General features: G+C 42.3%; 1 protein-coding gene across 8 annotated transcripts in view; it reads right to left on the bottom strand.

Annotated features, from left to right (window-relative positions):
* WDR64 (WD repeat domain 64) overlaps positions 1-23,240 on the bottom strand; it is a 118,163-nt gene extending 94,923 nt beyond the window's left edge. For all 8 annotated transcript variants that reach the window (XR_003088175.3, XR_003088174.3, XR_003088176.3 and 5 more), the window contains exons 1-5: positions 22,908-23,240; positions 20,325-20,455; positions 14,770-14,872; positions 14,101-14,204; positions 7,304-7,333 (exon numbers count right to left, since the gene is read on the bottom strand). Coding sequence is in view for 5 of the 8 variants with exons in the window: in XM_025181852.3 (XP_025037637.3) it covers positions 7,304-7,333; positions 14,101-14,204; positions 14,770-14,872; positions 20,325-20,455; positions 22,908-23,061 (522 nt within the window). In the remaining 3 variants the exon portion in view is untranslated. The remainder of the gene's footprint in view (positions 1-7,303; positions 7,334-14,100; positions 14,205-14,769; positions 14,873-20,324; positions 20,456-22,907) is intronic.
* Positions 23,241-24,213: the final 973 nt, after the last annotated feature.

Below are 24,213 nucleotides of genomic sequence, written 5' to 3'. Positions count from 1 at the left end.
TGCTGATATCTTGAGGACCAAGAGAAAATCTTCACAATGTGCGAGCTTATTGAGAAGGCATGAAGGTTCAGGTGCTGATTCACATTCCCCATTCACATTTATGGACATCAAGGCTGCATTTCACTGTGTGGACAGAGAACCACTTTGGGCAATCTTGAAACTTGCAGGCCTACACAGAATGTTTCATCTTGTACATCATGACTCCCCAAGCTGCATTCTTGTGAATGGAAAAAGAATCAACTTCTGAATTCGGTTCGATGTTCAACAAGGATGTGTTGCTGCCCAGAACTCTTCAATGCTGTTCTACACTATGTACTTGATCAGACCCCAAATAAATGTATTTTTGGTCTACATTGGGGGTGGGCAATAATTTTTGATGGGGGGGCCACTCCAAGATTTTGGAAGGTGGTCGAGGGCCGCATTCTTCCATGATATTAATTGAGAAAATGTGGGGTCTGGGATGGAGGTTGGATGCTGTAGGGAGCTTGGGGGAAGGGATTGGGGTGCAGGAGGGAGACTGGAGTCTGGGAGGGAGTTTGGGTGAAGGAGACAGTTGTGACCTAGGGCAGGGGACTGGAGTTCAGGGGTTTGGGATGTGACCTAGGGTAGGAGGGTTTTGTGATCTGAGGTAAGAGACTGGGGTGCCAGATCAGGGAGGGGGACTGGGAGTTAGAGGGGACAGAGGGTTTGAGTATGTTGGGGCAGGAAAGGGCGGTGGTGCCAGAAGCAGGCTGTGGCCAATAGACTTACCTGCCAGCTGCCAAACTAGCCTGCCTGCCTGCACAGCTAAGGCTTGCAGAGCTTAAAACATTTCTCAGTCAGCCAGCCTGCCTACTTGCCTGGCCATGTGCTTCACTGAGCTGAGGAGAGGGGGTGTGGTTCTTCTTGGCTGCCTTTTATTCCAACAAGCAGCTCCCATTGGCTGGTTTCTGGCCAGACGCCAGCCAATGGGATTGTGCTGGGGGGCAGGGTGCCTCCTGAAACTTCCCTTTTAAAACAGAAACGGAGCCCTGCATGGTGTGTGGGGCTGTGGGGCAAATGGGGAGCCTGCCTTGGGCTCCCCACTGCCTCCACTGGCCGGATCTGGCCTGCGGGCCGCATTTTGCCCACCTTAACAAGAATCTCACAAACATCAATTTTGATGATGGCTCAGTTCTAGTTTTCAAATTAATGGACAAGCTAGTGGTGGCTAGTTGAAGACTTGGAAAGCTCAATGGCAAAAGTCAGTCAATAAACTGCGGGTAAAATCAATATTCTTCCGGATAGCAATTTCAAACACATTGTGGGGTCTAGCATCTGAGCTGGTGACCATCCAGCTGAGTGTGTCACTTACTTCACCTAAACGCATAGCTGGACATGAGGTAACTCATCAAGCTTGCTTTTTTTCAAACTAAACATCTTCATAGAGAGACAAGCTGAGGATATATAATATGTTGGAGTCAATATCTGATGTATAGGATTGAACATGGCCCCTCACTGTCAACACTGAAAAGCAGTTTCACACCATGCAGATGAGCATCTCTGAATGATCCTACCCTATAACACGCCAGACTTGGTTTAGGACAGAACATCATGGAAGCATATAGTGCAATTAGTGGCCTCTAACCAACTCTTGCTATAAATCAGTAGCCTTAGGGCAATACTCCTTTCGGCACTGCAACCCTTTAATGTCAGGCAGTTGCCAGACCAGAAAGTCAGAGCAGCCCAACCACTTCCATTACAGCCTTCGGCCTGTCCTGTCTCACACCCTCACACGACCTTTAGCACCTCTCACACACCCTGAAAGTGGGTGTGCCACACTTAAACTATTCCTGTATCCAAGTTCCTCTTCTTATGTCCTGCCATGGCTCTAATGACCTTCTGCTCACTCTCTCATCTCCCTCTAATTCCAAGCATACTGCTTTTGGCTAACCTGTCCCTTCCAGTCTCCTATTACAATAGACTGCACTTGACCCATGTTCATGAGGCCATGCTTCAAATCCAGTACTCACCACTCCACCCAACCCTCCCCACCTCTCTGTTTCTTCTGCATTACTCTTTTCCCACTCACTTCCCCATCTATACCTCCATGATGCTACTGTAGAGCTCCCATCCTATCCCCTGCTTACATACCTCAGCTCTCATTTAACCAAACAGCAAGATGGTATCTCAAGTCATTTCTCATCTTGGTGCAAATGAATGTTAGTACTAAACAAGATGATTAGTACGGAGGGATGCAAAAGAATGACAAAGATGAGCAGAATAAGTTAAAGGCAAGCAAACTACTGACCACAAAAATCAGGGTCAGATTATACACTCCCATATGTTTGTGTACACACATTGTACACAAAATGCAGCCGCTGATCCACATGAGATAGGTATGCATCTTTAGCAGGAAAACCTTCTTTTTTGAAAGAACCCGTACTCCTAAAAAAATGATGCGTATGGGTTCTTTCGAAAAAGGGGTTTTTTTCCCCTGAAAGAACCCCAAATAGACTGAGGTTTCTTTTTTGAAACCCTTTTTTGAAAAAGTGCTCTCACGCGATTATGCAAATGAAGCACAAGATTTGTAAATACATGCTTCATTTGAATTTTTGATCAGCCTCATTTACATTCCTCTTTCAAAAGAGGAATGTAGTTTAGACAGATTTCAGCTTGTTGGAAATTTCAAAATTATTTTTCTATTTTACATTTGAAAACTTTTCAAATTTTACGTGAATCAAAGAGTCAAATCAAGTTTTGTTTCAGCTCAAACAAAATCTTTTGTTTCAATTAAGTATATTCAAGTTCATCCATTTATAATATTTAAAAACAATAAAATTAAAGGAAATTTTGAAACAAACTCATCTCAAACTGAAAAAGTGAAACATTTCATCAGCTTCACTGTTAAAAATCTCTGCCTTTTTCTCCTTTCAATTTGTCTAGCTTCAGCATTGCTCCTTGTATGCTTTTCTCTGCTAGATTAGAGGCCTTTAGGAACCAGCATTTTTCCCTCAAGAATGTACTTATACATTTGTCATGAACAGAAGGAGTGCTGACCTGCACCCAGTGACTAAGGAGTTAACGCAGGTCCCCAGCAAAGCTGTCAGCCGAGGGGGGAGATGTCAGGCAGTCAGCCAATAAAAATGCACATAGGAATTTCAAACCTGGACAGAGGGCTTTTTCTCTCTTTCTCTTCTTTGTCTGATGGCAGAGTAGTTTCTCCCAGGTATTGAGGGAGATGAGAGATACCTTCTCTTTCCAAGAATGGACTTCTTGAATTATGTAGGTAGAGAAACGTTTAGATAGTCCATCAGGGTTTATTGTTTTCCTTGTTTGGGGGTTTGGAAATTGTCTGAGCTGGCTAATGGTTTTTCTCTTTTGTAACTAAGGATTACAGCCCAATTGACTTTCCCTGAGTCTATGTCAATTGTGGCTACTTACCACCTAGTCAATTTACTATGCTTGCAACAGTAGTTTTGTTTTGATAATAAAAGAGTTTTCTTTTTATTTTGATTAACCGGTATTGGTTGATTGTTGTGTCCTTAAGATTAAGTGCCTAGTTACAAGGTGGAGTCCATTGTTCTCTGTGGATTCCCTCAATTTGTTTTCCCAACTCCAAGCAAAATGGAGGTTGGAGGCAGAGGGGAGAGCTTTACCTTAAGGAGGAGATTCCTGAGAGATCTCTTCCCTTGAAAAGGATTTTTATTTTATATTTTCTTTTAATTGCTTGGGTGGTGGCAGCCCGGAACCAGTCTTGTCTTTTTGTTGGATCTCAGGGGGACTGAGATTGAATAAATTTGTCTCTGGGAATCACAGACACAGATTTTGCATTTTTTTATTCTGCTAACTGGTCCTCCACCTTCTGCATTCATAATGCCAGAGTAGAGAACTGCCGTGACAACCTTGCACTCAAATCACCTCTCAATCTTCTTTTTGGGAAGTGAAACATTATTTTTTTACTTCACTATCAGGCATTTTATCTAGTTATCAAATAATCTGTGGCTCTTTTCTGAACCCTCTCTGATTTTTTCAACATCTGTTTTAAACTATGAACACAAAAAGGGCATATAGTATTCTAGTGCTGGTCTTACCAATGTCATATGCAGAGGTAAATTCAGCTCTATTCTCCTACTCACCAACTTCTCTGTTTTACATATCTAAGAATCACATTAACCCTGTTTACCATCATATTGGGAAGGAGCTCATGTTGAATTTCTTGTGCATTATTACCCCCTAAATCCTTTTGGGACTGCTTTCTGAGATGCAGTCCCCCATTCTGTAGGCAAGGACTGCATTCCTGGAGACCAGATGTGTAACTTTGCATTTGGCCATCATAAAATGCATTTTGTTTGAATGGGCCCATCTTACCAAGCAATCCAGATCACTCTATATGACTGCCCCTGTCCTCATCATTATTTATCACTCCACCCATCTTGGTATCATCTACAGCTTTTATCACCAGTGATTTTATGTTGGTTTCAGGTTGACTGATGAAAAAACTGAATAGCATCAGGCCTCATACAGATCCCTGTGGAATCTCACTAGAAACACCCCGATTCAATGATGATTCCTGATTTGCAGCTACTGTATTTTGAAGCCCAGCAGTTAGACAATTCTTAAGCTATTTAATATGCATTTTATTCCTGTTGTACAGTGCTAATGTTTTATTCTGAGTGTTGGGCAGTACTAAGTCAAATGCCATATGCAAATCAAGATATATTACATCTATATAGTTTTCTTTGCAACCAAGCATGTAATCTCATTAAAGAATGAAATCAGGTTTATCTGTCTAGAACTATTGTCCATAAAACCATAAATCAAAACAGGAAAGGATATACTGACAGCTCCTGTTCTTTTAAACTGTCAGGTAGTTGAAAAGCTTTGGATTGTACAAGTATTCCAGGAGATTTGGCTTTTATTCCTGGCTTTATCACATCATTGCTATGCTATATTGGTCCTTGACTTTCCTGTCTTTGAAATGGGATAATTCCTTTCCTATCATGATTTCATGAATCTCAGTTTGTTGAAATGATTTGAGAACTCAGAATGGACGGAGCATGAAGTGTTACTCCATAATACAGTGGCAAGAGCACTGCTGCTGAGAATTCACTGTCAACAGATGGAGAGTTCAGAGCATTTCTCTCACTCAACTTGGTATCCAGTCTCACTTCATTTGCATAAAAGGTACAGCTTGATGGATGATCTATTAAATCAGATGAAAATGTCTTCATTTCAGATAGGAAAGAATGCATTGTTAATTCTACCATGCTGTTTCTGAAGATCTGGGAAAAAAATATAAGTCCTGCAAGGCAAAAATGTCCAGCTATCCAGAAATTAATCAGGAAATAAGGCACTGCATTAGTCACAGCTCTTCATTCTAACAATAATTTAGCTGCTGGGGCAATGACCTCAGTTTGTGTAATTTGACAGAGCACTACTAAAGTTATTGGTGATGTACAGATTTATTTCAGTTAAGGATATGTCCCTAGAATTTTACTAAGAGTTCAGATGCAAATGACTGAAAGGAAAACTGCAATTTCAATAAGCAGTCTTTATTTTTTAAAATATATCTTTGGCTCCCACGGAATTCCAAAATGACTGATTTTCTAGCAGCACTTATTTGAGGTGGCTGGAAAATGGAATTTCTGTCCCATGAAAAATATCAGGATTTTGAAATGTTCTTTTATTCTGATTCAGGATGAAAAGTCAAAAACTTGAAGTATTTTGCAGAATGAACTACAGGTTGCACCTCTATAAACCAGAGGTGGATGTTCTATGGGTGTTATAGGATCAGAGAGTCCCAGAGTGATGCAGGGTATTGGGGGGGACCAGGAGCTTGGCACTATGCAGGTGTGTGGGGTGTGTAATACACAGCCCAACTGGGCTGTGGGGAGTGGAAAGCAGGAAGCCCGGTGTGAAGCTCAGCTGGACTGCGGGGCAGGGGAGCCAGTGTGCAGCTCAGCTGTGCTGCAGGGTTCAGGAGTTGGCACATGGCTCAGATGGGCTGAGGAGGGTGAAGGGGCTCAGCTGGGGTGTGAGAGAGCCAGGAACCCGGGGGGGGGGGGGGGAGGAGCAGAGGGGAGCAGCAGTGGAGCCAGAAATGAGCTCCCCTGGTCCTGAAATATCACTCATCCAGGACCAGTCAGGTCCCGAGGGTGCCAGACCAGGGAGGTCCAATCTGTATTCAGAAACAGTCCATTCTGGAAATATCAAAACACTGATTTCAGTATTATTTACATTAAATCATGAATCCTTCTGCAAAGCAATGGGCACTACAGAATTTTAAAGCCCATATCATATAAGCATAGGATTTATGGAAGGCATATAACCCGTGTTTTGGTTGTGACATGTTAATACTAGCTTGTGGGTTGTTAACACAGATAATTATTAAGTTAGGAAGCTGCCAATGCTCATAAGGTAATAGAAAACACAATCCATAAGTGGCTTCCACAGCCTGACCGAAGTAATACATGCCTACTTGTGCAAGTCATAGGTCAGGTGTTTCGCTATCTCTTCACAGTCATGTGTGTCTATTTTAAAATATATCCCTGCCATGACTACAAAGGTCAAATTAGTCCTTGCAAGATCAGTTGTATGTTTTGATGCACAAGCTGGCTCTAGAGCTGCCTTTTTAGGTGGATGGTAATGAAAGAAATTTGGTGGGTGGCCTATAATATCTTTATTTCCTCCTAAGCAACATTTACTTTCAGGGATCCATCAGCACAAATGCACTGGCCCTGAGGATCAGAATAGCTGAATTGCTTGCAATAAAGGCTCACATCAGCGGTTTGGACTAATGACAGACTCTGGTTCTCAAATCCTCAGAGATAATGTGCTTTGCTAAGACCTGCAATGCTATTCTCAGGGTAAAATTTAGCCTTCAGAGTGTATTTATATATATCAGTCAATCAACCAGACAATCCAATTAAGAATCAGTAGACTTGTATTTCACTACTCAGCATACCACTTTTTCTTACTAAAACTGCAAAGTGTCAACCGAATGTCACCTCTTACCCTGCAGCTCCACAAAAGATGCCGAAAAGACGTACAAGCGGGTGATGGGGGAGGAGTGGAGTAGGAGAGAGAGAAGGCAAATTTGGCGGAAGAAGAATTTACCTGAGGCATCCTTCCTCTAGGGAAAACAAATACCCAACCTTCTCTGTAACTGTGAGGAAAGACTTGAACCAGTCTGACCTGACATGCAGCACGACGCAAAACTATGAGGGAGACTCAAGCAGAGGAGGAGTGTTAGACTAATATTTACTTTCTAATTATTTCACTTCATTAACTGTTGATTTTTAATTGAAAATTCTATCTAATTAGAATGGAAAAATATACTTACTGGAATGTTTGTGCTTGTCAGCATCCTCATCTGAAAACAAAACAAAGCCAGAAAAAGATAATCAACAGCTGGCAATGGAATTAAAAATCTGAGCATAATCATCACAGACAGAGTCGGTCACTGGGCTTTTTCTAGGGCCTGGAAACAAATGAAATAACCAACCACACCTCATAAACCAAAAGGGACGACTGATCATCTGGACTGAACCCCTGCCCATTTCATGCCACAAAACCTCACCCACCCACTCTCACAATAGGCCCATTCTCCCTGGCTGAGTTACTGAAGTCCACAAATCTTGATTTAAAGACTTCAAGTTACAGTCCACTAAGTGCAGCTGTTTTCTCTTCATCTGAAAGGGTGTGTGTGCGGGGAGGGGAGGGGAGAGGGAGGGTGAAAGAATTGATGTTAGGACTATTGTATTCAATTGTTCAGTCTGTCAGTAGCATGACCAGATGGAAAAGTAAAATATTGGGATACAAGGTGGTGGAGGTGAGGGGGGCAGCCATAGGCACATGGCCAGAAACCTTAGGAAGCTACAAGGAAGGGTCATATGGCCCTTGCTGCAAGCCATGGGGCAGGGGCTCATGGCCTGGCTCTAGCCACTATGAAAGATGTGGGATAGGGATGCATAGCTCCAGCTACAGCCCCAATCACATCCCTGCTGCAAGGAGTGGGCTGAGGGAGGGGGTGTGGATGCAGGAGGGGGCCTCAAGCTTGGGACACAGAAGGGGGTGCAGGCTTCAGGCAGCACTTACCTTGGGCAGCTTCCTGGAAGTGGCAACATGCCTCTTTCTCAGCTCTTGGGTGAAGGTGGGGTTAGGCGGCTGTGTGTGCTACTGCTGTGGCCAGCACCTGCAGGCACCATCCTCATAGTTCCCATCGGCCATGGTTCCTGACCAATGGGAGCTGTGGAGTCAGCACTAGGGGCAGGAATGGTGAGGGGGCTGGAGCACATGACTTACAAGGAAAGGCTGAGGGATTTGGGCTTATTTAGTCAGCAGAAGAGAAAAGTGAGGGGCGATTTGATAGCAGCCTTTAACTACCTGAAGGGTGGTGTCAAAGAGGATGGAGAGAGGCAGTAGTGATAGATGACAGAACAAGGAGCAATGGTCTCAAGTTACAGTGGGGGAGGTCTAGGATGGATATTAGAAAATACCATTTCACTAGGAGGGTAGTGAAGCACTGGAATGGGTTACCTAGGGAGGTGGTGGAATCTCCACCCATAGAGGTTTTTAAGTCCTGGCTTGAAAAGCCCTGGCTGGGATGATTTAGATGGGGGTTGATCCTGCTTTGGACCAGGGGCTGGACTCGATGAGGTCTCTTCCAGCCCTAGGATTCTATGAACAGTACACAGTATTAAGGTGGCTATTCCTGAGCATAAGGGCTGAGGGAAGGACATGTCACTGCTTCTGGGGATCTGTGCAGAGCCAAGTATGGAGACTGCCAGTCCCACACCAACATACCTACCTGAATACTGGGAGAAATGGCATCCTGATCACACATCAGTTGGGATGCGGGACTCAGTGTTCAATACCAGGACAGTCTCTAGCCTACCAGAGACTAAGAGCAACAAAGAGAGAGATGCAGTCTCTGTAAAATGGGATTCACTGACTGCCCTCTATCTGCACTTTGAGATCCTTGAGGGACAAAAAGGAAGTGCAATATGTCCATTTTTATAATGACGCCCACGGTAAGTCTTGTCCTGATGCAAGGCTGATGCAAGCTGGCTCCCAAGAAGACCAGTTAGTTTATTTCTTTATACATGGAACTATTCAGCTGGCAAGAGTGAGAATCCCAGATGAACTTTTCTGTCCTGCAAACCCACAGGAAGGCAGCTATCTCTTCAAACCAGGATCTCACCATCATCCGTTTGCAACAAGTTCCTTTCACATGTGCCCCAAACCCTCTACTGGCAGCTTCAATCATACACAGAAAATCGAGGATCAAATTCTGCCTTTGGAGATGCAAGTAGGGAAGACTTATTGGCTGTAGTGAGTGACAGAGCAGAAATTTGCCTTTTTAAATTGACCCTAAAATAAACTCTACATCCTGTGTAGAGTTAACAATGCACTAGCTCCCTGAGGTTTGGCTTTCTTAGAGAAGAAACTGAAAACAGATTTCACCCCCATGATTCTGCCCAGGCATGGGTGCACCTACATCTCTTCATCAGGCTACACCCTAGATCCTCCCTCTGTAGAAAGTCCCTTCCTTATACCTGATAAGACGGGTTATCAGCCTTAAATTTAACCCTTTGCTAGTAGGTTTGCTAACAATCTAGAGAGCTTCAGGCAAATGCTGCCAGCCTGGGAGAACCAAATACATCTGAGAAAGAAAATAAAATTTGGCTCTTTGAGAGGAATTTACTGGTTTTGAAATTAATAATTAATTTTCTTTTGCCTCTGCTTTAAACTTTAATAGCAGCAGATATGCAGGAGACTCTGCAGGATTTATATTACAGAACTCAGTCTTTAGAGAAACTACTATGCTTTATTTAATTTGGAAGATAATTACATCCAAACAATTCACACGCACACTTGGATGATGGAAGTCTGTCACTTGATAAATTAAGTAATGGTGCTGAAAGCTGTCTTAACCCATCCAATCTGAATCAATCAGTCTGCGAGTCGTGTAATGTAAATGACATGTGCAGCTGTCAAAGCAATAATTTGCTCAGAATCATTTATTTTCCATTCTTTTACTAGTGTAGAATGAGGCAAACAGATACACTGTAGGATGACTAGAAGCCTCTTTACTATTTCTATTTTCATTTGTAAAACATTTTTTTTCTTCATAGGGCATTTCTACCTCCCCTGGCTTCCAGTTATCTCAGTTTCAACGCTCAGTGTCCCAAAATCTCAACATGAGGATAGATTTTTTGAAGGAATTGACCTGGAAGGCTACAGATTCCCATGCAATTACCTAGTCTATTTTGACTCCTGAATGCTATTTTGTGAAAGGACACTGGTGCCAGGAGAATACTACATCAAACTACAGGGTATCCCCGCTCCATGTCCGAGATACGTTCCAAAAAACGTGGGCGGATAGTGAAACGATGGAAAGCAGAGAATTTTTTTCGCGGCATTTGCACCAATTGGTCTTTTTTGTGTGTTCGACATAAGAGCGGAGAATGGGAGGACTTATAACGCAACAGTTACTACAAGTGTCAACGACTGTAGTGTGGAACTGATGTATACCGGGGCAACATATGGCAGGGATGCCCTGTATATGTTTAGTGCACACACGGATGTTGATGGATGCATGTTGGATTTACACTAGTATAGAGTACAGAATTTGTCCTCAAGTTATTATACCAGGAAGAATGTTTCTGCTTAGATGAGTACCCAAAAGTAGCATAAAAAAGATCCAGAAATTCACTACTCACATCACAGCAACCATTGTACAAGGCTGCCCCTGATTGGATTGGGAAATGTGTGCATTTAAAACGTAGCACCAGTTCACGTGTCTTATTAAGGAGAATAAAAACCTTAAAATAAATAAAACCCAAGCCTATTCATGAAGGCAGAGCTCATGAACTGACAACCCAGGAGACAAATGGCCTCCATATGCATAATGCAAGACCCATACATTTAGCTACAAGTCAAGCTTCCTCATAACATATGACCCTGCTGACATGGAGGAAACACCACTAAAGATGAAACAGTGAGGCTGTTCCTTTTGAATCCTTGGTCTCTGGACCAAGGCTGCTGAAAAAGGTGCTAACACTGTTGATGGAGAGGAGGGGGAAACACTCTCGGCTAGAACTGGAATCAGATCAACTGATTTCACAGCTAAAGAAACAAATTCTCTTCTCATTTGGGGTCTGTCTACCTGGCAACTGGTAATATGATTGCCGGGTACACAGATATAGATCGAGCTCTGATCTAGTCAGTGTGCATATGATAGCAATGAAGCCAAGGAGGCATGAACTTCAATGCAGAGACTCAGGGTTTGTACAGCCTAGGATGAAACCTGTGCTGTTGTGGTTTCAAAGCTATCGGTACACCTGCTAGCTAGACTAAAGCTAGTGTGTGTATGTGTACATGTGCTGCAATCACATCTTTGACAGCCATACAGACATACACTGGCATTGGTGTAAACCCAGAGCAATTCCAATGAAACCAATGTTATTACACCTGTTTAAATCCATGGTAAGTGAAATCAGAGTGTGAGATGGCCAGAGGCTAGCAATTGTAATGCCTCCATCATTTTCCAGACCGCATACATAGTTACGCCAGCATGACTCAAAATCTCCAAGCACGGCTTCAAAGAGCAAGATGTAAAATCATTTAAACTCTGGAAATGAAATAGAGACACTGATGTCAAAGTGACGTCAATGGAAACTCGGAGGAGGAGGCAGCACAGAACTTTCTAAATAGCACAGGGAAAAAATATTTTTTATTGCTGTACTGTGTGGAAGCCTTTTGCCCTGGTGCCTAAAGAGGGATAATGTTCCTGAAGACAGCAGCCCAGGCTTTCAAATAAATTATTTCAGTAGTTTCCAAATGCCTCAGTTTTGCTTTGGCATTTAATTACCCACATGAATCTTTGGTTGTCTAACTTCAGTCCTTTCAAGAGTGTTATGTTCTAATTAATTGAAACCCCTGGAGTGTATTATCACTGCTTTAAAACCTAACTGCATTTTTATAATATTGTGACAGATTGTCATTTCTGTGATCAGAATGCAACCAATCTGCCCAGATGAGAGTGATTTATTTCCACTGTATTTTATAACATGGTTGGAGGATATTTCTTTAACAATTCATGGAGTATCTTAAACCAGGGGTTTTCAAATTCTGGCTCACAGCCTATCAGGGCAAGCCACTATCTGGTCACGAGACACTTTCTTTATCTGCGCCTCCACAGGTGTGGGCGATCGCAACTCCCATTGCAGATCCCTGGCCAATGGGAGCTGTAGGAAGTGGTGTCCCGGTCAACATTGCTATCAGTCTTAAACTCCTTAGCAAATGTGGCTTTACATAGCATTTGGAGTCTGAACTGCTTTCTTTAACTCTATGATTCTAAGCTGGTTACTGGAGAGTACTAAGAGAGCACATTGTTCTAACCCTGCAAGACTCGTAGACCTTTTATGCCAGAAATTTCTCAAAACAGAAATTCCATCCTGACACATCTCCGCTAACTTGAAGGGAGTGGTGTCTTTTTACAGCAGGGCTGAATTTGGTTGCAAGACTTTAAAATGTCAGATACTGCAGCTTGGGGAGAATTTCCCAATAGAGTCTAATATAATCACTAAATCCACATAAACCTTGTGTTACCTATGCTTGGAGGGAGGAGGTGATGCAACTTCAAATGTCCGCAGACATTGCAGAAGTGGGCTTCCCAATGCACAAACACAGAATGCTAAGGGGGAAAAGAGGAACTGCAGCTGATTTTGTAGCCCACAGCCTAGAGAAATGGTCTTGGAGCAGCTGTGATCTATGGTCTGCCTGCAGGTCCCTTATTCAGAGTTTACTTTCTGCATGTGAGTTCACCTCTGATGAGTGACATGCAGTCAACAAGTAACTTCCATGAAAGCATTTAGACATAAACGTAAGTTTCTCAGTGACAGAAATATACTGTGACAGCTACATATTTCTGTTTTAGTATCCCATAGGTATGTAATTTCATGATGATAATAGAAAAATGGTGCTACAGAAGTAAAGCCAGTCAGTGCCTGATCTTGTATTAAATTAACCAAGAGTGATTTTTTGGAGGACTCAAGGACCCAGCTAGTCCAGTATCCTGTCTCAGATGGCAGTCAATAGAAGATGCGTCAAAAGTTAGAAGAAACCTGCCATAGGGCAGGTGGTTCTAGTGAGTAGACAGGGCCAAGTACCGTCTGTCAGAGCAGATAAGCCCAATCCATCTTGACCAGTGAAGGGATGTTAAAGACCAGGGAGCAGGTAGTGATGGGGACAAGTTGTGCCAGGGGAAGAGGGTGGAGGGAATCTAATCTCTGTGGGGAGTCTCTAGAGCAAAGAGCCAGTTACTCAAGGAGTCAGCCTTGGGGCTACTGTTTCAGGAAGGGAGCCAAAATGGGAAGCTAGAACTGGGAAGCTGTCAGGTGTAGGGCACTAGAGACCCTGAGGAGAGGTGACCTTGAAGCCTAAAAGCAAAGAGCAAGTTACAAGGCTGCTTTCTCTTCATTTACTTGCTTCTGAAAAAAATGTAACCTGCTTGAGACTGGGCATGGCAGCACATGACTGACAGCAATAGGGTGGCGGAGAAGACATACACAAATTGTGACATGAGTCCAGAGTATACACTTATGGAAAAGTTTCAAGAGGCTGGTAAATACCCTGAAGTACAAGGATGTAAATGTGCTTTTAAACTAAATAAACTCTGGATATTCTCAAATAGCCATATAAATATCTAATCTTTTTTGGGCTCCCTACTATTAAATATACAATCCTTTTTGGACTCCCTGCTATTAGTTACATATGTAGCAATAAGTTTTACTGCTAATTGTGCTTTTTTGTAAAAATAAAAAAAATAAAAAATAAACACCAAAAAAGCCATCTGAGTTTTTGGAAAAAGTTTTACAGTTTCTGAGAATCACATTTTGAAAATTTAAATGTCTACACTTTCAAACAACTATTGCAAGCTTGGAAGCAAGCAAAAGCCACTAAAAATAAATTGAATGAATATTTGCCTCAGCACTGAAAATTGTATCAGAACCTTGTTAAAAAGACATGTAGCTTTTACATATAAGTGTGGAGTTTGGTTTCATACTTTTTCAGTTCACAATATATATTGACCAACACTGGGATAAAGAAAAAGCTAGCATGAATCAGAATTACCTGGCTGTTAAAAATTGTTAACATTCCTTTCTGAGATGCTGTTACCATGAAATCCAGCTGTGGCACCTTTGCTATGCACTTAATCACATCTCGTCTCTTGACACCTGCCAATGAAATAACATTTTTCTTTCTCTCACAGGTATAGAAATCTACGGAGACTAGGCAAAATACATAACTAAGAATAAGGTGCTAGGAATACTTCCCTCACTCACAAATATAAAAGGACAGAGTTCAGAGATGTAATAGACAAGAATGCAGATTATTCTAAGCTGGCTTTATATAGTCATATTGAATTTTCAAATATTAATATCTTGAGGATGAGGCTGGTTCTATATAACGAGCTGCAGAGGAATGTGGGGATGGGTGGGGAAAGCAGAAGAAGTTTATTAAGGGGCCGTTTGGGTCAGATGGTCTAGTCATTTAAAAAGAATAATAAAAGAAGAAATCAAGAAGAATTTAAGAAAGTGGGTGAATAGGCAAGGCCCATGCGCTCAAGGTATTTGGCGAGAAATCTTCAGATACAAACAGGACAATGATGGAGTCTAGGATTAAAAAGGGGATATATTATTAATATAGTAGAACAAGAAGTGTACATAAACTTTGTCAGCAGTGTGATCTCATCATTGCATCCTCAAAAAAAAGTTTGGAATTAACATTAAAAGATGGCACCTGCTTTTGTAATCCGCTGTCTTCGGGACACCAGGAAAACCATATTTTCTTCATCTAGCTGGGAAGCAAGGGCATCTCCTTCTACTATAAAATAGCCAAAGATCTTAAAAAAAACCATAAAAATTCCTCAAACATGAATATATGCATAAAGATAAGCATTCACCAGATTCTGCTCAGAATTAACAATTTTTCTATAAACAATCACTTTTTTATATATCTATAACTAAATGTATATATATTACCTACTGTTATTCTTCTTCACCTGATCACAGTCTACTTATTTGTTCTTAGCTTGTGTATTTTTCTTGAGTGTTTGGAAAACACCCCGCTCTTATTGGGTGCTACTGCAAATAATAATTCTATTAAAATGAAAAAAAAACCTTTGAGTGTAGCTCTCTCATTGATATTTTGCATGCAAAAGCCTTAAATTTCTTATGCATTTTCGCATTTCTGCACTTCCTTGTAAAGGATAGGATTGGAAGAAGTACTGAAACAACAAATATATTACTTAGTAGTGATCTTTTAAGACCTGGAACTGTTTTTGGTCACAGAGGATCAAATATACATTTAAACTTCTGGATTTGTATCAGACAAGCCTTGAGGTCCACTTCCACCCCCCAACTTTATGTGAAAAACAGGGGCATGGGAAAATACGGAAGACCATGAAACAAGGGATTTTTAAAAACCCCACAAAAACAAAAACAGAACCTAGACACATTACACAGATGTCTGTTGCAAGGTGGGCTCTTAAAACAGAAACAAAAGGTCTAGTTCCTCTTCATTCCAGGGTGGAAAAGGTTCCAAAATGGAAATCCCTCCATGCTCTGGGTCCAAAAACAGAGCAGCTGTCTCCTCATGACATGACTCCCATCTCTCTGTGCTACAAAACTTGTCACTCCTTTCCTCCTCTCCTCATTATGAATTAGAAGGCCCAGCTGACTTTGCTACTCAGCCATCTAACCCCTTCCTGTGTGGTTTGAAAAAATCTCTAAATCTGAGAGGAAAAAACTGGAATTGTTCCTAGGTTCCCAGGATCAAAGTCTCTTCACTTACCTTCTTTTACTAGTCCTAAAACCAGCATATCAAGAAGCTAGACAAATCTTAGCACTTTTTTCTCACCTAATCATTTTCTCTTTTAGTGCATCAATTGTCCATCCTGACAATTCTGATTTATGCCCCTTAGAGCCATGTAGAGAACATTCTGCATAGTCTGGCTGGGCAACTTAGTGCTCTCATCTTTCATGCCATTGCTGTGACCTCAGTCATTCCCACTTTTAATGACACTGCAATCAACTGTCAATCACAGCCCTATACATCTTTCCTTCTAACCCCCATTATTGCTGCTCTGCAGTTGTCTCTCCTTGTAACAACACCTGAATTGGAGGCTCACTTACCTATACAGTTTTCTTAAGTGACACTTGGCAGTCTCACCCTAGTGATTCCTTTTGCAATTTCACAGCACTACCATCTCTGAAGTAAATCAACCTTAGTATTGCCAACAATTCTTATATAAATAGCTGATGCTAAACCATGGCAAAGCATTGATTCTTGCCATTTAAAAATAATTAAATCCCTTGACTATTTTTAGTAGTAGCATACAACCTTTTGAAGAAACATTAGAAGATTTGTTTTGGGCTGAAGAGCTATAATTGAATATGTCAGTTGTTATTTAATATTTACAAGGTGGTGGCTCCTAGAGGCCCCAATACAGACTGGGGCCCTTTTTAGGTATGTCTACACTGCAATCCAAATCCTGATTACAGCAGCAATAGATATATCCAGAGTAGCTTTAGCCATGCTAGCATGGTTACATATATTAGCGTAGATGCAGCAACACAGTCTGTACAGATACATTGGGACAGTGATTATATGTTTGTATTGCTTGCTCTCACTGAAGCCCACGCTGCTACGCCTTCATTGCTATTTTGATCAGCACTCATGTGGGTATGTCTGACTATGCTGCAGTCAAACTTAGGATTGCACTGTAGACATTGTGGTAAGATGCCATCCAAACACATACAAAGACCCAGTGTCCACCCCAAAGTGCATGCAGGTGACATACAAAGAGTGCAAGATCTCATACATAAAATTAGTGGACACACTGACAACTGTTCAGATTATGGAGTTGAAGTGCCATTTCTCCATTTCTGCCTCTCCACCCGTGGGAGAGTGCGGGAGTCAAAGACAGAATCCCAGCCTTGGGGCCTGAGTCACAAGAAGATGGTGAGGGGTCAGTGACTGAGAAAGGAAGGAGGTGGGAGGGAAGGTGCTCTGTTTTGGCCAAATGAAATTGAAGCTGATGGCAATGCAACCAGGAGAGGATGCCAAAGACAGGTCAGAAGTGCAGACGCAGACTAGAGAGACATTGATAGTAGAGATTCTGTGATGCGTGAGACCACTGCTGAGAGAGGGAGTGCAAAGGTTCTTCTGGCTGGCAGAAGAGGACCATCCTTATTTTACTGAGAGACAAACTACAGGGCAAAAGAGATAAAGCAGCCATAGAAGGAAGAAGGGAAAGCTGAGGATGGATATGAGGCTTGAAGGGGAGAATCCTAAAAGAGGGAGGGATAACTGTGAAAGGTATGGGAGGTGGAAAGAGTGAAGGCAGAGCAAGAGCCAGGCTTGTGACTGGTCACAGAGCAAGCCGGTGGTAGAACTTGGAGGAGAGCCCAAGAATATTGGTTTCTAGTTGCCTGTTCTAAACACTAGAGAATACTGCCTCCCTCCAGAATTGTCTGGCTTGCAGCCACCATTAAACAGTTGATATCAACCAAAATAAAACAAAACAGAACTCCTCCTATGCACAATATGGTGGAACGATACCAAACCCATTTGACTTTATTACGGCCATATCTAACCAGCTCCTTTCATTTTAAGAATAGTTCTAACCGATCAAACATGGCAGTGGATGCCTTTAGTTATCCTGGGTACATTTCTGGTTTGACTCAAGTTAGCTAAGAATGAGCTTCAGTGGACCTCAATGACTCATGCCTCCCCATACTGAGGAGGGGGGATACAATCTAAAGAGGACATGTGACTACTCCACATCTCCTCTGCCCAGGGCCGTAGCCTTCTCCCTGCCACACCACAGTTACCTACTAGGGGTGGTGTGGGGGTGGGAGGAGAAGGAGCTCTGGCTTTCTTCTGCTGCAACTTCCCTCAGAATATTCAGTTTCTCTCCCTGACCTGGGAAGGCAACAAGAGGGAGACACTTCTCATGCCAGTTGAAGCTGGCTGCTATGGGTTGCTGCTCTGTCCAGTTCATCAGCTTGGGGGGTGATAGTGGATCAACCCTAACCCCCCACCTCTCACATGGGCCTAGCTGCCAGGGATAGGGACTGAGTGAGCCAAAAATGTGCTGAGGGCAGAGGTGACTCTGGCTGTCTTCACACAGCCTGTGGTAGTTGGGTCTGGGTGGAGGTTGGCCTGATACCGCCCAAGCCAAGTTCTCTCTCAGGTAGCCTCTATGCTGCTCTGAGCAGCGACTTCAATTGACTGGCATGAGAAGTGGCTGGTCCTGCCCCTTCCACTCCCTGGCCAGACCTGGTAAAGGGGCCAAGCATTCCTGAGGGCAGGTGCAACGGGAGAAGGACAAAGTCCCTCTCCCTTAACCTCATCCCCTAAGAGGCCAGCCAGAAATCTGCACCATGCATCAACTGTGTCAGTGGACATAAGGTGCATTGTACTCAGACAATAAACTGAAAGTCATTACAGTCATAGACTCATAGGGCTGACCTTGAGAGGTCATCTAGTCCAGTCCCCTACATTCATAGCAGGACTAAGTATTATCTAGGGATCATCCTTGATAGATGCTTTTCTAAACTTGCTCTTCAAAATCTCCAATGATGGAAATCCCACCACCTCCTTAGGCAATTTATTCCAAGTGCTTATCCACTCTGATAGTTAGGAAGCTTTTTCCTAATGTCCAACCTAAACCTCCCTTGCTGCAATTTAAGCCCATTGCTTCTTGTCCAATCCAAATTCTGCCCTTCGATACACTCATGCAAACCCACTAGAGTCAGGGAGCTGGATTCTGCAGTCCATGATGGCCTGGTCTACTCTAGCCTGGGTAGTGTCCATAATGAAGTGCCACAGTAGTGTAGCTGTGCTGCTATAGCATTTTTAAGAGTAGATAAGCCCTAATGTGGCTTTGTGGCATAATAAGAGTCCTTAAATAGGCTGGAGATAGTCCATGGAGAATTCTCTCTTGCACAGAAAAGCTCTCAGCAGAGAGCTGGTGGAAAAAGGTCCATCACCTACTGCATCCATTGCCCCTCTTTCCACAGTGGGAAAGGAAGGGGTGCATCAGAGACTCCTTCCCTATCCCTGGATGGGATGGGTAGGACTGAGCAGAGATGTACCATGCTTGATCCTTGACTGACATAAAGTCCTTGAGGAGCTTCACATAAATAGTATAAATTAAGGCTGTGCAGAGACAGCTATAATTTGTGCTGGTGTTATGTAACCCTAAGTTAGGGAGCAGCTGCTGGCTCCCTGCACCTTCCCCCTCCACTGCTAAAGGGTTAAATTTGGGCTAGTTTTAAAATACATGTGCCTTATAAGGAAATATAAATGTCTACCTCTGAACACTCATCTTAGTACCTATGGGCTGGCTCTTAAAAACTGGACAATCCTTTACAGAAGGTATTTGTGCACCTAAACATTCTTTCAGGTCCCTGAATGTGAGGGTTTGGACCAAACTTGCATTTTCATACTGAAGTACAATTCCCACTGAAGCTAGATTTTCCCGAGGGCAGAGCCAGTCTTTAGATGCTAATTTTTGCACCTAGAAGCATAGTAATTGTTGGTTAAATTCTACCATGAACAATGACTATTGCAACCCTAACACAGCACAGAAGGGTCACATGTTGCAAGATTCCCCCCCTTGCCTCTCCCAATCAATGGGAGCTACCAGGTCAGTATCTTGCAGTAGATGCTCAACGTTTTGGAGATCTGACCCTGATATACTTAATAACTCCCTGAATGAGAGCAGAGTTTACAAAGGAAAAAGTCCAGGAGACAAATTCATCTCTCCTCTTCTGTACCGTGCATGCTCTATTGGAGACGTGTGTACATCCAAAGGCAAAATTTGTTCCTAACACTGTTGGTTATATGTGTATTTTTAACTGTTCACTGCCACACTAAAAATAAATGCTTCCTTTTTCTTTCTCAGCTTGTCAAAATTGTATTTATGATTGGGTTTTATAAAGACTCATAAAGACTTTATAAAGACTTAGATAAAGACTCATATTGGTACAAATTAGATTCCCTAAGACAATCCATCTCATTTTACTTCTCACTTACACTCTAACCAACCAGAACAATACTTTTAGCTAATTTTCCATACAGCCTGAAGGCCAGATCCTTTAAAAAAATATTTTGGCCTTTAACAGATGAAAGAGTTATATAAGCAGTAATATAATTACATGGACCGTCACCTTGATTATGTAAATTATCCATAAATCCATTCTCCTTCCATAGCATCAGTAACTACATAATTGCACAGACACACACACACACATATATATAATTATAGTTATATAGTTATATCTTACCTCACACCATTCTATCCTTCCATCAGGGTTATTGCTAATCTTCCTGAAAAATGTCTTAACATCTTGATCCTTCACTTCTGGACCAAAGAGGGTTTGTACTATCTCACAGAATTTATCATAATCTATTTCATCTGTATTGGAACAAGAATAATAAAACATAACAAGTCCATCAGAGATGAGCACTAGCAAACTGTTTCTTCTTCTATTTCTTTCTTTGACAAGGTTGTTGACTCAGTGAATGGCAGGAAGGGGAGTAGTAGATGAGACAGATCTACATTTTAGGAAGACTTTTGACACAGTTGCACATGATATTTTCAGAAGCAAACTAGGGAAAAGTATCTAAAGGAAAATACCATAAAATGGGTGCACAACTCTTTGAAAGACCATATTCAAAAGTTCACTGTTAAATTGGGAGAGTGCACCTAGTGGGGACTTTAGGAGTCAGTACTGGCTCCAGTACTAGCCAAATTTGGGATAATGGAGTAGAGAGTATACTTATACAATTTGCAGTTACCACCCAGCTGGGAGGAATTGCAAGCACTTTGGAGACTGGATTAGAATTCAAAACTACCGTGACACATTGGAGAATTGGTCTGAATTCCACAAACTGAAATTTAATAAAGACCAAGTACAAAATACTAAATTGAGAAAGGAAAAGTGAATTGAACAACTAAAATTGGGGGAATAACTGGATAGGCATTAGGACTGCTAAAAAGAGTCTGGGGTTATAGTGCATCAAAAAGGGAAGATAGATAAGTCAACAACGTAATGCAGTTGTGAAAAGGCTAATATTCTGAGGTGTATTAACAAGAATGTTTTGTATAAGACACAGAAAGAAATTTTCCCACTGTAATCAGCACTGGTGAGGCCTAAGATGGTTTACCATGTCTAATTCCACATGCCACACTTCAGGAAAGATATGGACAAACTGGAGAGAGCTGAGAAGAAAGCTGCAAACATTATAAAAGGGTTAGAAAATCTGACCTCTGAGGAAAGGTTAAAAATGTGCTTACTTCTTGAGGAAAGAAGACTGAGGAGGAGAGGAATCAGGTAACACTCTAACTATATTAGGGTATGTCTACACTACCCTCCTAGTTCGAACTAGGAGGGTAATGTAGGCATACCGCACTTGCAAATGAAGCCCGGGATTTGAATTTCCCGGGCTTCATTTGCATAAGCGGGGAGCCGCCATTTTTAAATCCCCGCTGCTTCGAACCCCGTGCAGCGCGGCTACACGGGGCTCAAACTAGGTAGTTCGGACTAGGTTCCTATTCCGAACTACCGTTACTCCTCGTGAAATGAGGTGTACCGGTAGTTCGGAATAGGCACCCTAGTCCGAACTACCTAGTTCGAGCCCCGTGTAGCCGCGCTGCACGGGGTTCGAAGCAGCGGGGATTTAAAAATGGCGGCTCCCCGCTTATGCAAATGAAGCCCGGGAAATTCAAATCCCGGGCTTCATTTGCAAGTGCGGTATGCCTACATTACCCCGCTAGTTCGAACTAGCGGGGTAGTGTAGACATACCCTTAGGGACCATTACAAAGAGAATGGTGATGAATCATTCTCCATGCCCACTGAAGGTAGGACAAGAAGTAATGAGTGTAACCTGCAGCAAAGGAGATTTAGGTTACATAATATGAAAAAAACTTTCTAACCATAACAATAGTTAAGCTCTGGAATAGGCTTTCAGGGAGGTTATGGCATCTCCATCATTACAGTTTTAAGAACAGGTCAAACACCTGTCAGGGGTCATCTTGGTTTACTTGGGCCTGCCTTGGTACTGGCTACTGGACTAGATGACCTCTTGAGGACAATTCCAGCCCTACATTTCTATGGTACTGCATTTGGCTCATGGCTTAATTTCAACTTCAGCATCATTAATGTTCAAGTTCTCAATTTTCTTGTTGTATTTATTATAGCATCCATGCCAAAAACTGTTCAATCTTCTTAATTTCCAAAAATCTCATAGGTTGTAAAGTAGTTTACAAACAAACAATGCAGACTAAAAAACCTGCAGGGTAAGGAGGAAAACATAGTGGAAGTGTTCCATCCCCAATTCTGGCTTACTCTGAGAGGTGTTAAGAGAACATTCTGCTAACCTCCCCGCCCAGGGTATCCTGAAGTCATAGGGAGTTCTGTGATAAAGCTTACTTTTATGCACTTAAAATTACTGGCCTGCAGTGGTAACAACCTATATGAGGTTGAGTTACTTATGGTAATAGAAATTGTTTGACTTGCACATTTAATTGGTACATGTGCCAAAAACACAAAGCACCACATTAAGGATTAAGGAAGTACTATTATGGGGAATTCCTATGTGGGGATGCTGCCAGTCAGAATAAGATTTTGTGGGTAAATGGCACAGTAACAGATTTTGGCTATAATAAGACTGCTGTAGGTTTTAGCTTCCAAGAGAAAATATTTTTCATAGAGCAATCTGCGTATTTCCCTTAAAAGTAGGGAAGGCAAGCCATGGCCTACATGACAGTTTGGGGTCTTCTGTAGAATCCTAGCTTGTCCCAGCTAGCTACCCAGTCTTCACTCCAAAGTTAAAGTCTCTCAGTCAGAAAGATAATGCCTCTTACCCTGATCTTTAACATACATCCCTATTCTTTCCTCCCTCTTCTGGGCAACTGTTTTTCCAATCAGGATCTGGAACTGCTTCAAGGCATAGTTAAATCTTGTCACATCAGAAAGAGTACTCAGTTTTCCTTTTCCTGAATCCTGTCCGTCAGACATCTTTGATTAATGGTGTGGAGGGGAGTCATGCAGGAAAGAGTGTGAAGAATCCTCTCCTCATGACCCCACTCAATCCTTGTTTTGGGTCCTGAAATCTTAAACTCTCATGCAAGGGTATGTGAAGTAAAGCCTCATGACCCTAATTCTGGGTGTCACTTAAATGAGTGAGCAATTATTGGCTTGACTAGCACTTCCTGATGACAAGCCTATCAACAAACTCCTGATGTCATAAACCTTCATTACATCACAGAGTCCCTATTGATCACTGAGCAGCCTAGGTCATGAGCCAGAATCAATGTCCAGTGGGTGAATGGCAGTTACAACTCTCATTTCCCTCTTTTGCACAAAATATAATACAGTAAAACTCCAGTAGTCCAGCATCCAATTGTACGACACTCCCGATAGTCTAGCATCAAAATGGCAAGAGCCTAGTGAGTGAGCTTCAGCAAAAAACAAGTCACAAGGCAGCAGCAGCAGTAGCTGAACCGAACGAAACTGGATGGGACCGAGTCAGTCTGCCACTGGTATTGTGTGATGCTGAACAGTGCTTGTGCTACAATAAAAAGGGTTAAAAACACTATATATACAGTATATGCTGTGTATGTATATAACCAGTTTATAGTCCCTCTTGATAGTCCAGCATATCCGATAATCCGGCACCACCTACGTCCCAAGAATTCCGGATTATCAGAAGTCTACTGTCCTGTATATACACACCAATAACTTATACAGACAGACTTTGCTAGTCAGTGTCAAACAGAGGTCATCTTCTGGGCAGCATATAGGGACTCCCTGCCCTTCTTGCTACCTGGTCAGCATCCTCTCTCCCTCTTGGGATTCTAGGATTTCCTTCCAACCCCAATGAGCAGAGATCCCCTTACTTCTTCCTTCTGGTGGGTATTCATTTCATACTTCAGCTGTACAGGCTCATGTGCAAAGCAGAGAGAGGCTGAGCTAAGGAAAAGTTTTTCTCCATTTGGGAAAGGGGAGGGGATGGTGACTTACTAGTGGCTTTTAATATATGGCAAAGTTTCCTTTTGGGGATCTCCAAATGAACTCCACTCATGGCTTTTCTACTCCACTTACAAAAGCCCTCCTTAGGGGTTGATTTATTAAAGTTCAAAATTCAACCCAAACATCTTAGGGTGAAGC

This window comes from Pelodiscus sinensis, chromosome 3 (genome assembly GCF_052426305.1).
Source record: "Pelodiscus sinensis isolate ZL-2025 chromosome 3, ASM5242630v1, whole genome shotgun sequence".
NCBI classification, from domain to species: Eukaryota; Metazoa; Chordata; order Testudines; family Trionychidae; genus Pelodiscus; species Pelodiscus sinensis.
The sequence above is the reverse complement of the archived record's forward strand: the minus strand, read 5'-3'. Positions and strand labels throughout refer to the sequence as shown.